At 45.4% G+C, this 15609-nt stretch overlaps 1 protein-coding gene across 1 annotated transcript in view; it reads right to left on the bottom strand.

The window, feature by feature from the left end:
• The window catches only part of CACNA2D4 (calcium voltage-gated channel auxiliary subunit alpha2delta 4), a 166579-nt gene that overhangs the window by 136160 nt on the left and 14810 nt on the right, over nt 1-15609 (bottom strand). Inside the window, exons 4-10 of the mRNA XM_073335235.2 lie at nt 10765-10881; nt 8150-8209; nt 6776-6938; nt 4302-4433; nt 2730-2790; nt 1790-1940; nt 242-316 (exon numbers count right to left, since the gene is read on the bottom strand). Of these exons, the coding sequence (XP_073191336.1) occupies nt 242-316; nt 1790-1940; nt 2730-2790; nt 4302-4433; nt 6776-6938; nt 8150-8209; nt 10765-10881 (759 nt within the window). The remainder of the gene's footprint in view (nt 1-241; nt 317-1789; nt 1941-2729; nt 2791-4301; nt 4434-6775; nt 6939-8149; nt 8210-10764; nt 10882-15609) is intronic.

Genomic DNA, 15609 nt, shown 5'->3' with positions numbered 1-15609 from the left:
GTTGTAAACTCGGTTTAACCAGCCAGCTGCACTGAGTTTACATTTGCTTTGCATATCCAGAGAGATGCAGAGCAGCCAGTGTATCATCATGAATGTGGCTCTAGGTCTCAGAAATAAAAATCCACGTTTTTGGGACATCAGTTGCTTCTTGTCCTTGGAGTTTCCCACGAAAGCATCACAGTCCCACTAACTCAACTACAATAAGAGCTGTCCCAACAACACCTCTGAGTCTGGCACTCACCTCTCTGTTATCTCTGTCTGCTTGGACCAGGATGCCCTTGAAACAGGGTTCAACATAATGAACATAATCATTGTACTGAAAAGAGAAAAGTAAAAGAATAGGGTTAGCGGTAAAAGGAATCTCTTGACAGTGAGATCTGTAAGAGGACATTTATAGGGATAAAAACAGCATCTATTTTACAGTTACACTGTTTTATTTACCTCTTTATTTAGAATTTTATTGTGCCAATAATGTGCTCTAGACACATCACACTTTTAAAAATCATGCCTTTTAAAGTAATACATTAATTAAATTGTAGCATGTTGGCAGATTAAATCCAGGCACACCCGTAGTTGCAGGGTTAATGCTATTTTAACAATAGAGTTCCAGTAGTCTTCTCCACACTCTAATAGCTGTGCTACAGACTAATTTACGTTAGCACTTAGATTCCCAGATTACAATACACAAGGGGACATATATTACATACATCCCTTTAAAAAACCAACATAAAACCCTCCCAGCTTAGTATGATTTCCCTCTGTTCCTGAATCAACACGGCTCACTTCTCCAGTTATCCAGCCAGGTACTTATATGGCTCCCGTCAATGGAATAGCTTAGCAACCTAAACAGATAACAATGAGCTTTCACTTCCTTCCCTACCAGCAGAGGTCAAGCTTAGGGATTTTGATGTTTTGTTCCTATAAATCTATAGGAATGAGGGTATAATTATGGGAAATCCTGGTCAAAGAGCTGGGGTTTGTATTAGCTCTGAAAGGGAAGAGGTTAGCAATCACTCTCTTTTTCTTTGGCATTGAGTTCCACAGTCTTGATCCTGTGCAAGTTCTGTCTTCTGTGGTCATGAGCCACCCCGGGATTGGTCAACTGTCTTATTGTTCCAGTGGTGTCACAGGAAGTCATGGTCACATAGAGGGAGAAATAGTCTTTTGGGTATCTAGGCCTAATTCCATGAAAAACTTTGAAAATCAGGAGCTTGACCTTTTACTGGACTCTGTTCTATGGGAAGTCAGGGCAGAATTTGGTGTATCATGGTGATCCCAGCCAGGACATAAAAAAGTTAATATCACTACTCTTCAGAAAAGTGCTATCTTTCTTGACCGCAAGTAGTCAGGATTTTGCTTATACATCTCATACGAAAGATAGCAGCTTCAGCAGCACAATGCCTCCTAGCACCAGGCTGGAGTATTACTGGCTCAGAGGGATGACAGCCATAAGTCAAAATAGCACCATCACTTCCCGAAGCACCAAGTGCCCCCATCCCAGGACTGACTCCGTCCCTCTGGGTTTAGTCTGTGAAATATGAATGAAAAAGCTTTTACTGTCAATCACAGGGTGAATAAGGAATTAGCATCTACCCTGCTGGTCACTCACCAAAGTACTTGCCACTGACTTGTCATAGCCGATTTGTTTTTATTTCCCATTCCCATCTAACTCTAGAGCTAAGTGTTGGAGTGATATTAGTGCTATCCCAGCATGGTTTGCTAGTGGAGCTGAAAGGCAGGCATGATTGACAGGGTGAGTTGTTTTATATTTAGACTGGGATACACTTACTGCAATAATATTGACAAAATCGTTTTCCCCCAAAGTGTCCAAAATGGTGATGATGGTGTATTTGGCAATGGTCATCCGCAGACCCTTCATGCTCCCACTGATGTCCACCACGATTATAATGTCCTTGGGCGAGGTGGCTGCCTGGATGTACCTTTACAGGATTGGGAGAGAAGAGAAGCTGGTACAACATAACCACGGGGAAGACAGAATACTGGGCATACCATTTGCCATATCAGGTCCTTGATTCTAGACCCAAGATAACATGCATGTCTGGAGCAGCTGCCTGGCAGTGGCAGGCTTGGGAATGTACCCTTTATCCCATGTGGGATGTACCACTCATATTTATATGACGGGGCTGTCCTGCTGTTTAATATAGTGCTCTGCTGGACCTGGGTTCTTGTTTACTGGGCTGGCAAAGGCTGGGAGTGCTGCAGAGGTGATATGCTCAGACATAGTTGACAAAGGGAACTTGGTGTTATTTAACAGCAATCCCTGCTACTGAGACGACTGATTCAAAGAGCGGACTTGATGGACTCTGAACAGTACCATCCCATTGGCTGCAATCTCATAAAGTGGAGGGGATAAAGAAGGGAGTCACTGATGGTGATTCTATATGAGACGTTAGACCCCAAGAGGGAGGGAGGGGTGCTGGAAGGAGATGGACAACACTCTCTAATCCAGTATGATACAATGTGATTGCATAAACACTAGTTCATCTATCCTCTCTCTCTCCCAGGAGCAGCATGCAACAGAGGCTCTGATTAGACTCCCCACTGGAGACACTGGATTGTGATGTCTGTGCACTCCCCATTCAGATCTCTGTAACCCACACTAGGAAGGAGTGGGACAAAAATCAGGACAAGGATCAATCAAAGTTCCAAAAGAAGAGAAGAAAAAGAGGGCGAGAGAAAGAAAAAGATGACAGGGCCTAATCTCTCACCAGCCTCGATTCCTGCAGTCGAAGGAGATCACTCCATTCTCATCTGGCATCCACTTTATCCCTGAACAGAGCAGCAAAAGGAGGACTCAGTGGCTTAATCACTCAGGAAAACAGGCCTTGGCCCCCCACCCCTGCAGGCACCAAACCTTCAATTATCCTTAGCTCTGAGTCCTCACTATTTTAGTTCACAGGGTCATGTGACTCCCACAGCCAACAGCAGAGCTCCGGCCGTTATAGCAGCAGGCACGTTGGATAAATACACGCAAAGCTTTCCTAACTTAATTTCTGGCCTTCACACATTCCCTCGAATGTGTTGATTAATTTTTATGCAAAATGTCACTGGGCTGTGCCTGGTGCTCTCAGGAACATTTAAAAATTGGGGAGGGAGTGCATTTACTATCATCTTTATACCATTTGTACGCAGCTTTCTCCAATATCTGCAGTGCTGCTGACTCTCGTGATTTTTTTGACGAGTAACGTGATTTTGGCTGAGGTTGAAGCCAGTTTGGCGATGACGTGAGAAGCTCCAGTCTCCAGTGAATTTGAGCCCTCGATTGGCTGCCTGCCCGGTGTGCCTGCCTGCTGGGGCTGAGCAACCAATTAGAGTTGCTAAAGCAAGAGCTCCTCCCCCTCTCACCAGCAGCCCAACCATTCTCACAAGAGGGGATGGGGGAGCTAAACTCCTTCCCCTCAGCCTGGAAGAGGGAGAGAGCACACTGCTGCTATCTCCACCCCACAGGCCTGGGAGAGAGGGTGAAGAATCCCAGAAGGAGCAGAGCAGGGCTGGACCAGGGCAGAATTAATTGCTGGGCAGATGTGGGGGTGTAAGCTCCGGCCCCTTACCCAATACATATGGGAGAGTGGGCAACACTGATTGTCACACACACACACACACACACAGGTGATGGGCAGGGGGAGTTCAAAACAATCAAAAGACAGACCAAATCCATAATATAATCTTTTGGGGGGGCCAATCTCATGATTTTGGGGGGTGGGGGTGGGAACTGACTGATGATATTTGATCTCCTGAGGCTGGCAATAGTGTATCTTTTTTCTTACAGAATGGCTGAGAATCTTAAAAAGTAGGAGAGATAGGTGTGTGGCCCAGATTGAGCACTAAAGGCTCTGTCATGGATTTCTCAGGACAGATTGCACTACAGCAGGCAGTCAGCCTGAAGAGCAGATAGGCAAGCAGAATTCCTTCCGTGTCACAGGTGCCACACACTGGCTGTGTTGTCCCCCCGTAGGGTAGCTGGTGGCTAGAGAATGAGAGTTTTTCATCACCACCGGTGTTACTCTTTTACAGGAATGTGCCTGTGGTGCACACCATCCCAGTTCAATCAGCTCAGGCAACCTGTGGTTGTTGGTTATTTCCAAGTCATCTCCCTTTTGGGGAATCCAATCCCAGACCCCTATGCAATCCATATTTACTATTCTACAATGGAAGGCAGTGATTCCCCTAACCCTAGGCTTCCCAGAATAGGTTCTGTATCAATGTGTTCCCTTCCCTGGTGTGTTTTATATTTTGCCCTGATTTTTAGAGACAGGGCTAGGAATGCTGAGCCTCTTTACCTGGGTAAAGTCTGAAGAATCCTGTGGAGCTGCCAAAGTACTGCCAGGTCAGTGTTGGGTCTCTTTGGAAATTGTCCACAAAAATAGGATTCAAGGCTTCTGACATGTAAACTCCATTCAATATGCCAGGGTCTGTAGGGAAATGCAGAGCCAGGAAACATAGGGAGAGGGGAAGAAAGGGTGCAACAGGGGGAAAAAAAGCACAGTGTAGAGGAGAGTGGTGGGAACAAAGAGAAAGACCCAGACAGCATGGAGCCTTTACATACAATGATTCTTCATGGTCTGAACACAATTACAACATGTATCCTCACTACTGCCACTCCCTTCATGATGACAAATACCCTACTGAAACTGGCTTTAAAACAAACATTGCAAGAGGAATTGTTTTCACCGTTCAAGCAAATCCTGGAATGTAAGTCACCACAAGCAATCACAAGTTAACTCTGCTTGGTCACACATCATCTCCCTTCCTCTTCTGGGGTTTATCTACCTTGGGTGATTTACATCAAGTTAGAACAGGATCCCAAGGGGTTATGGTAATTAACTCAAGGTTAAATACAATGTAGCACTCAGTATAGACAGGAATTGTTGTGTCGTATCATCATACCGGTGGGCAGTGGTAGCCCAATCAGCTGAAACAATGTTAAACATGACAGTCCCAGGTTACAGTGAGTGTTTAACATTGTGTGCTAGTTATCAAGACTCCTCCAGTCATGTTCTAACATGATGCAATTACCCAGTGTGGACAAGCCCTTAGATTTAAAAGCCCGCCCTCTTTCTCCTATTACTCTCTGTTTGGACATCTCTCCCCTGGTTTTCTTCATTCCATTCCTCTGTCTCTGCTTCTCCCCCAAGGCTTGATCTCTGATCCTGGACCCCTGATCTCACTTACACCTGTGTAAATCTGAAGATTTACATAAGACATCTGAGGCTGACATGAGATAGCTTGTAGTGGTATCTACTCCAGCACCAGAGAGGGTAAAATGGAGCAGCCGCAACAGGACAAGGGAAGCTTTGATCAAAACCCTCTTTCTGCAATAAAACCCTCTTAAGCTTTTCAACTTTGCAGTGGCGTATATAATTTCTAAATCAAACAGCATAACAAATAATGATAGCGAAGCTTTAAAAGGGAATCACTGTAGGCCAAATAAATCATGGGACTCACGAGTGTTTGTAAGTGAAGGGCTAGAGCAGTGACACTCAGACCTCAGAGGTTCAGGAGCCAAATTAGCAACCAATATTACACAAAAGAGCCACAGTGATGTGAATTCATTGTTTTATTTAATATATATTATTCTCACAGCAAAATGGCTGACCAAATATTATTATTTTACCAACTACAATTGGTTAGTAACAGAGTAAAAGTAACCGTCATGACTGGTTACTAACTTAGACTGGTTAATAATTAAATCACACTGTTTTAATAAAAGGAACAGGAGTACTTGTGGCACCTTAGAGACTAACACATTTATTTGAGCATGAGCTTTCGTGGGCTACAGCCCACTTCATCGGATGCATAGAATGGAACATATAGTAAGAAGATATTTATACATCCAGAGAAAATGAAAAGGTGGAAGTACCTATACCAACTGTGCTGCAAAGAGCCACAGGAGACACATTAAAGAGCCACTTGCAGCTCCCAGTCTGAGTATCACTGGGCTAGAGGCTTGGATGCTTGCATGATGATAGATGACCTAGTTTAAGTAGCTGAAGTCATGTGGTTTTAGAGGCTAAGCAGGGCTGAGTATGGTCAGTAGTTGGATTGGAGACCTCCCAGCGAAGGGGTGTTTATGGAACACATGGGTCTTTTGTGCCCTAGATTATAGTCCCTAGGGCTATCAGCTCAGCATGAAATTCATTTAAAAATGTTTAGGAGAAAAAAACCTCTCTCTCTGCATTGGCCCTGTAATGATGTAACCACCTGCCTCTGTTTGCTCCTGTAGCTTCACTGAGCTCACATACAGACAGTCACAGGAGATGAGCCCAACCTAAGACAGAAGTAAGGGAGCATTTCCTGCCAAAATGTACACAAGGAGAAGGACTGATGGTCTGGCAGGCACAGAGCCAGTGGCTGGAGGCAACCTGATATGTCAATAGAAGAGGGCAGCAACTTTAAGACCATTGTTGTCAAGAGCCTCAGCCTGTAAGGACTATGCAGCCCCATGTTTCAGGAGCTCGCCCGCCAACTCCAATAGAGATAGGCCAGCTCCTGATTTAAGGCCAGATTGTAACTGGCAGATGTGTGGACACACAAGGAGGGGAGGACACCAAGCACAAATGCAATGATGCTGCTGCAGGAGGCACGATGCCTCCCAGAGCTCCCCACTGCCACCAGAAGGACAGTGTCTTAAAGTCATAGTACAACCCTTCTTCTCTATCTTTCACTTCCCGCCCTCTTATTTGTGTTGGTATTCGCCTGTAGTTTCCAGGTTCCCCTCACAGGGTTGGGAAGTCAGAGGTAAGAGCCCTCTTACCTTTGTTGTAGACATTGGTTGGGAGTTGCACATCGCTGTATGTTGTGTTCACCAGCAGATTATTGAAATGCTCGTTTGGCTCCAGGATGAATTCATCTCCAAGCTCCACGTAATTATCATTCTCATCTTTCTCGTTAATCAGGAGAGAGTTGTAGTAATCAAACTGTTGATGAGGAGCAATGAGACAGAGGAGAGGGAAAAGACAGCAAGAGAGTTCATTATCTGTACTGCCAGAAAAAAATTATCTGTCCCTGCTTTTCCCAGCTGCCTCCCGCCCGCTGGAGCCCTTCCCCACTGCCAGAATCCTTCCCTGCTTTCCCCACTCCTGGAGCCTTTCCCTGCTGCCTCCCTGCTGCCAGAGATTTTCACCACTGCTGAAGCCTTTTCCTGCAGCTAAAATCAGCAGTGCATATGGGAAGGCATGGCTTGGGCAAGTAGAAAGCCATGTACTTGGGTACATGCCCACACCTTTCAGGTGTATCTGTACTCCTTGACTAAGACATGCCTGACCATCTACACTGCTACTTAAACCCCTGCTAGGGGGACTACCCGAGTACATATGCTACATGCCGCTGAAAGAAGCGTGCAGTATAGATGTAGCCTTGTTCTTTAATCCTTCACCCCACCCTCTTTGACAGATGTGTTCAGGTAGCTCCAGTAGAATAGATAATGGCCAATTCATCACTCTTGCCCGGTAGTCATTTTCAAGCCTGCCAGTCTGTGATCAGATCAACTCACCAGCCCCACCAGCCTTTTACAGCCAAATGACAAGAAGTGAGGTTCACAGAGGAATATACCAATCCAGGAGGAAGCGGAGAGTTTCCACTTATCCATCATTCAGAGTCCCTGTTATTCCCCCTGTTAAAACTCCACTTCCTCTCCTGCTGATCACAATGCATCCCTTTCTCTCAGGTTGGCACAGCATATGGGAGATCCTCCTTTGGAGATCACCTTTAAGGGCATCCCATAAGTTAACCACAGCTGAGGGTGCCAAGGAGTCTGGAGTGGAAGGAGTCAGCACCCTTCTTTCTGCAACATCCCCAGCTGCCACCAGCATGTGCAGCAAGAATCTGAAGGATGCTTTTCAGCATGAGTTTACTACCACTGTGGCAGGGTGAGGAGCTGCCATAATGCCCTGGACCTGCCATGGCAGTCACTTATTTAATAAGGATGACTCCTAATGAGACAGGAGTGAGTTGTTAGTGTGCTACTGGGTGCTCTGAAGGCAAGGAAATTCCCAGCATGCTTAGGAATGGGATGTTTAGATAGCTGGGCGCTCCTGGGATTGGCAGACCATGCCTGGCTATTGGCCAGTTCCTTCGAGGCTCCCTGTCACATGAATCAGGGCTTTGTCATTGAAGGATATGAACGTACCACCAGCGAGGAGTTGAATTCATGGTTCAGATCTGCGTCTTCCGCTGCTTCCACCAGCCTCTAATGCAAACACACACAAAGGGAGGATGAGTGGGAAACACTGGATGTTAGGATATAGATATTCAGGCCTGCCTGTAAAGGCCTATACTCTAAGAATTTAGGTGTATTCTTATCACTTAGCTAGTTATAGAGGTATAAAAGAAAGAATCAAAATCACTGTCTGCCCGTGTAAGGGCCTTCTCTTACTGTAACAGTCTGAGGCCCTGTTCTTAGGCTAAGGTCTTTGGCTAAACAGCAGAGGCAGCCATAAGCTGGGAAGCGAATGCTAGTCACATTGAAATAAGGTGCTATTGAGCTGTTAGGAATACAATCTTGTTCTGATAGTGCCTATCACCTCCAGAGAAAGGGAAGTGCTTAGAAAATGTAAAAGGAAACTTAGTTTGATAGCATCCTGACTGGCAAGAACTTACTTATCAATAGCTGGGATGTGAAATCCTCATTTCTGTGTTTGTTCTATCATTGTAGTCCCCATTTCCCTATTGTTTTGTCTGTATAATCTCTGTCTGGTTCTGTGATTGTTTCTGTCTGCTGTATAATTAATTTTCCTGGGTGTAAACTAATTAAGGTGGTGGGATATAATTGGTTAAATAATCATGTTATAACATGATTAGGATTGGTTAGTTAAATTTCAGGAAAATGATTGGTTAAGGTATAGCTAAGCAGAACTCAAGTTTTACCATATAGTCTGCAGTCAATCAGGAAGTGGGCGTGGGGGGGGATGGGAACAGGGAATGGGGGTGGGGAAATTCGAATCATGTTTTGCTAAGCGGGGGAATGGGAACAGGGACACAGGTAAGGCTCTGCGGTGTCAGAGCTGGGAAGGGAGACACTAAGGAAGGAAACTGGAATCATGCTTGCTGGAAGTTCACCCCAATAAACATTGAATTGTTTGCACCTTTGGACTTCAGGTATTGTTGCTCTCTGTTCATGCGAGAAGGACCAGGGATGTAAGTGTGTGAAGGAATAAGCCCCCTAACACTGGACAAGTCTTTTCAGAAGCATGAATTGTTCACAAAATACTGAAAAACCCAGTGACTCGGACTTTAGATCTAGTTCAGCACAGCAGAGGAAGCTAAGGGAGGTTACAAATTCCCCTGCATCCAATAAAGGAACTAAAGTTCTCTGGAGCAAGTTTCAAATCTGGAGAATGTACTCACAGCTACTCATTCCTAAGACTTTGTCCCCCCAGACAATGAGTACCCTGGCACTGAGCATATTCATTGAGAGAGACTTTTATTCAGAAAAACAACAAAAGTTTTCATTCCACTTTAACCGGAGCCCTGTGTAAAAGATAATCCAGAGCCAATCCAGCTTCAGCCTATCAACAACATAAAGGGAACTGAGACAAACAGTGTGATGACTGGATTTTTAAAAGGTCCGGGAAATGTTATGACCATTTGTAAACTTTGCCAGCTATGGAAGCTAAAATAATCATCTGCATTATCAAATCTCAGGTTTCAGGGCATCAGCTGATGAAGATGAAATCCTGCTCAAATGCAGCCACATTTACAACACTGCACAATAAGCTGCAGCTGTGTTATGGGCCTTAATAAGGCAATCCAAGTTTGGATCTGAGTCTAAACTTCATGGAAGGTCCCTAGCTCTCTAATGAGTCAAACCAAAACCCTGGACCTTAACACACCCAAACTTGCCTTTTGATCCAAATCCAAACATTGTGGTTTTGGCCCATCTTTACTTTTTTACACCAAATTGTTTTTAGGGAGCCAGGACTTTGTGACTATGGATCCGCACTTCTAAAATTAGGGTAAATACACTGGCATGCACCAGATTCATAGATGTTAAGACTAGAAGGGACCATTATGATCAAGATTCTAGCCTGACTTCCTATATAAAACAGGTCAAAGAACCTCACCCAATCAGAGAGCAACTAATGTGCACAATACACATTCTCAAGCAGCTGCAAGAGTCAAACTCACAGTCCATATTGCTCAGCGACAATAGTCACAGTATGCCACATTGGGCCACCCAATGTTCAAACAGGCTGCCACTCTTCAATAGCCAGTGTGCGCTGCACAGCGCAGGGGTCTCATCTTCCGGAGAGTTAGCCCTGGATCTGTTGAATGAATGTTCATTTTCTCATTTTTATTTTGAAGCTAGCAAGTTACTTCTTTTATTTTTCACCCCTGGCTGAGGTAGAAGCTACTATTCCTCTGTTTGTATGCCACTATTTTTCTGCTAGTGGCTACATAACAACAGATGGAGTCAAGAGGCACCAGCTGTTGTTTGGATGGGCAATGAACTCCCTGTATAACCTTTATACCTGCATAGCTTAGCAGTTGCAGGGAAATCAGGACCAGATATTTTTAGAGGTATTTAGGATCCTAAAGATGCAGACAGGCACCTAGTGGGATTTTCAAAAGCACGTACGTACCTGAGTCCCATTGATTTCAATGGAAGTTAGGTGCCTAGGTGCTTTTTTAACTCTGACTTGGAGCCTATTTACATCATTAGGTGCCTAAATACCTTTAAAATTTGGCCTTCAGTGTCTCTAGTTTTCTGGTGGGCAGAAGGGGATTTCCCCATAAAGTTTGTACCTCAACAGCGTCTACTTTTCTGCGCAACATGCTCTCCATCTCCTCTGAGAACTTCTTCACCAGCTCCAAGCCATCCACCTCCTTGATCTTCAGAGTGGGCTCCACGTCTTTGTACTTCTGGCCGAAGGAAAGGAGAAAATCCTCATTGAATAAAAGATTCACTAGGAAAGTTGTGAATCAATTACATTAGCTGGGCATTCTAGTTACTGGGGAGAGATGCATCTAAAGCAGAGGTGGGAAAACTACGGCCCGCGGGCCACATCCGGCCTGCGGGACCGTCCTACCTGGCCCCTGAGCTCCTGGCCAGGGAGGCTCTCCCCCAGCGCCTCCTCTGGTGTCCCCGCTCCCCCACAGCCATGCTGCCATGCGGGCAGCGAGCTCCTTCCACTCTGAGCGGCATGGTAAGGGGGCAGCGGCGACATGCGCGTGGCGGTGAAAGTGTCTTAGGGGGCAATCAGGGGACAGGGAGCAGGGGGTGGTTGGATGGGGGTGGAGGTTCTGGGGCAGTCAGGGGGTGGGGAACAGGGGGGGTTGGATAGGGGGTGGGAGTCCCAGGGGGCCTGTCAGGGGGCAGGGGTGTGGCTAGGGGTCAGGGCAGTCAGGGGACAGGGAGCAGGGGGGGTTGGATAGGGGGTGGGATCCTGGGGGGGCGGTTTGGGGAAGGGGGGTCCCAGGACAGGGCAGTCAGGGGACAAAGAGCGGGGGGGGGTTGGATGGGTGGGGGCTTCTGAGGGGGACAGTCAGGGGGCGGGAAGTGGGAAGGGGCAAATGGGGTAGGGCGCCAGGCTGTTTGCAGGGCACAGCCTTCCCTACCTGGCCCTCCATACAGTTTGCACCCCGATGTGACCCTCGGGCCAAAATGTTTGCCCACCCCTGATCTAAAGGGTGGTCCTGATTTTCATCTGGCCTTTTCTGTGCCTCCCCTTTCTTCCATACAGTTGGGCCTGTGCAAATAACTGGTGCATAATGCAGTTAATTTAGACCTCTTCGCATAAGTAATTGATTTGCTGGTGCTATCAGGTGCTTGTAGTTGTCTACATTACCTCAGCTGCACCAGCAAATGATCACCCATGCAAAAATGTGCCTGTGATTATTCACAGCTGCAAGCTGTGCAAAAATGGAAGCCAAGTTTTGAAAACCTGCCAGTGTGTGTATGTACATCAGTGATAACTGTATATGTGCCATGCATACCTGCCACCATGCCACCTCAAGCTGAGCTCTTGTCAACTCTCACAAGCCAAGGAGGATTGGGTCTTATAAGAGCTTATATGGGACTTGGGAGACCTCCAAGACAAACCCAGGGGGTGCAAGGAGTGGTGCTGGTGATTGAGTTCCAGAGTCTGTGCTGAACCAATTCCCTGCCTTGGGGTTAATGAGCACTAGAGCTGGGTATGCCCTCCACTGGCTGGGACAAAGTCCTGACAACTTCATAGTCATTCAAGATTTTCTGACATTTGATCTGAAATAGGGGTTTAACCCCCAGTTGTCTGTCCAAATTCCAAACTGGGCAATTATATTGTGCGTGCCTAAATCGCCCCTGCAGTTTCCATGTTAGATGTGGTAGTCCTTATGTCTTCTCTTTAAAAACAACGAGGAAGGAGGAGCAGACCAGATGGGAGCAGGAAGGGAAACAAACTGCAAAAGGAGACAATGTGATTAACCTCTGTCAAAAAGGACAGAGCCCTTATCCCGCTAGTGGTGATGGGGATGAGACTGTTTTAATTTAAGCGGGAAAACAAAGTAATAGATTCCCTTAGTCCCTCAGCCTTTCTCTTTGGAGTATGTGCATCCTGCCCTCGCCCCAGATGTACAGGATTTACAAACAGGCTACATGGAGAAAATTTTGTGAGAGCCCCTTCTTAAAATATTGGCAGCGCACCAATGCTCTCAGCCTGAGGTTCACTCCCCAGCACAATACAAAATGAGTGGGGGGCAGAGGACTTGGTGGTCCTTTCTAATTAGAAGATGTGGAGAGGAGTCTGAATGTCTTTGGGATAAGCAACCAGGGCTCCTATTGTTAGACAAGCTCACTCATCATTAGAGAAGGCTGCTGAGCATATGTGGAGTCTGAAACGCCTTGAGGAAGGGACAGGGCTGAGGAGGTCGGACAGAAATAGAATCATGCCCAGCTTGCGGCAGGCACGTGCGGAAGCTGCTAGTTCTGTCTGGCGTGATTAACAGAGCAAGGCTTTACTGGATTAAAAACTCCAGCCCTTGCATCCATGCTGCTGCTGCTGGGTAGCCGGACTGGATGGGGGAGGGATGATCCCAAACGTTAGCACAGCAACATCACCAACAGGGGATTTACAACCCACAGATGGAAGGCCTTGGATGATGACGAGACCACCGGACTCATCCCAGCAGCTGCCAGCCTGTCCCATTTAACTGTGTCATAGTTTCAACCATAGAGAAGCTGATTTCTGCCACTCTGGGGGCTTTAATCAGGGCCCTCCTCTGTGAGATCAGAGTAATCTCTCCCTGGAATGCAAGACCGCTGGGGAAACTATATTAGCACTTGCATGCATGCTCTGCGTAAAGAAAACACCATCAGCCGTGGATACACTGGGGTGGTGCAGGATGGAGCAGTGATTGTTCCCAGCAGTGCAGGGCTGAACAGCAGCCTTTTAGCCCTAGCAGGGTAATAACAGCTCTTTGCACTCCTATCAGTTATTTTGAACATGCTTCTGCCATATTAGTGTTTAGAGGTTAAAAGGATATCAATAACCAGCCACAGTGTACAGTAAGAGCCCAGCCACACACAGTGAGCACAGCTCAACCCTTAGAATTCCCTGGGGTGGGGAGAATATTGCACAACATTAGCAGCTGGCTATTTCAATGAATTCACTGGGGCTGTGTTCATACACCTTTGTGTTCACGTTCCATGAAATATTCTAGCAAATAAATTTTACTGGCTGGAATGTTGATGAAAACAGTGAATTTTAATAGGACCCCTAGAGACTATTTGCTGAAAGACTATTCACATCCTACGAGTAGGGAGCACAAATAATACCATGCGACCTCAGGTATTATGATCAGTTACCATAGTGATAAGTGCACTATAAATGTCTAGGTAGACTTCTGTGTCCAATCAAAACTAACCAACACAGATTACATTTAGAATCTTGGTTATCAAATATCAACCCAGATTCACTTGCTGAAATTATTCAGCAAGTAATTTTCAATAACAAACAGTCAAAAACAACAACAACAAAAAGCCCCACCACCAGAAGAAAAACTGATAAGTTGCTTGCATACAAGTCACAAACAGAAAAAGAGTCTACTTTCATAAGCTACATCACTCCTTTAAAACAACAACAACAACTAATTGGGATTCTCCTTAAGCACAAGTGGGGGAGGCTGAGAACCCAGAGTTCTGTCTCCTTTGCTGTGTCTGTGAAGTGATTTACATTGCCAAATATATGTTCCTGTTTCAACCTCCATGAAATTTAGTCCACTGAAGTACTTAGCATTGCATAACTCAATAATAGTGCCACTACTTAAGTCAGAGAAAGACAGTCCATCCTCACCCAGCAAAATCACTTAACATTCATTATTTAATTTGTCCATGCTGCAATATTTAGCAATCTCCTTACACAGTCTTATTTCTAGCTGAAGCTAACAGGGGGTTTAGCCACACAGGAAACCAGGAATAGGTTCTAGGAAACATATTTATTTTGCAATTTTTAATTAACTAAATATAATAAGCATGAAATCCTGGGCCCATTGGCAGTTTTTCCATTGACTTCAATGGGGCCAGGATTTCACCCTCATTGATCTCTTTTTTCTTAGTAAAAACAATAGTAAGTAATTCAGTTACTTAGGGTCAAATCCTGATCCACATGTCCTCCAGAGCATGGGCAACCAAGTTTTCCATCATGTGGCTGGGTTCTGTGATCACTGAAATTCTCAGCAGTGGCCATGTGGCTGTTGTATAACAGAGAGCAGCTGGTAGACTATATAGCCGGCAAACTCGACAAGCCATAGTGAAACAAAGCTGGGATTTTTTATGTCCTTCAAATGTACTTTGTCAGACTCATGGACTTTTCTGGGCCTTCTGCTATGCTTTCTCCTCCCGTGGATTTTTCAGTGGGGAGGAATGAACTAGCCCTTTTTATCTAATTACTAGAAGTTATTAGGAATTAGAAAGTATTACTTAGTGCACAATGCACACATTTTTTACTACTCTTAAGAAAATAAATGACTAATTTAAAGTAATTTCTCTCTTTGGGTGAAAGCAATTTGTATGAAATTCACCTCTCTGAACACAAAAGGCCTGTGAACCATTTAAGTCCCATTTGAGTCTTCAAAATAGGGCTCACAGAAAAGGAACCACTAACGGTAAAGAAGACATATGCTTTGCCACTGTATCCACAGCAGAGCCAATGCACTGCAGTGGAGAGTTCAGCAGACCAGAGTAAAGCAATTTTAAAGCATCCTTTAGTGGCTATGTAAAATTTGCCATGACCATATCCTGGCTGGTTCCTGGCTCACTGCTGGCTGAGGAATGGGGCTCCATGTTGCTTTCTGGTGTCATCATAATTCTAACACAGCCTAAGGATTTACTGGGCCTTGTGGGATGGGTGCAGGTTGGAGGTATCCAGTAGGATTGGAAGCAGAGGGTGTGGGTTGCAATAGGAATGCCTTATTAGTTTTCCTCTCTTTAAAACAACAAGAGCAAGCAAAAACTGCCAATGAAATTCCATGCAAAATGTTAGTTAATTAGAAGATTTAAGTGTAGAAAAGGCAGGAAATGAAAAATTATGGTGCTAATAGCAACAGGAATTTAGTTACACTGTAAATATATCAAGCTCCTAATGCAAGGCCAAATTCTGATGTCCTTATTGT

This window comes from Lepidochelys kempii, chromosome 1 (genome assembly GCF_965140285.1).
Source record: "Lepidochelys kempii isolate rLepKem1 chromosome 1, rLepKem1.hap1, whole genome shotgun sequence".
Classification (NCBI taxonomy): domain Eukaryota; kingdom Metazoa; phylum Chordata; order Testudines; family Cheloniidae; genus Lepidochelys; species Lepidochelys kempii.
The sequence above is the reverse complement of the archived record's forward strand: the minus strand, read 5'-3'. Positions and strand labels throughout refer to the sequence as shown.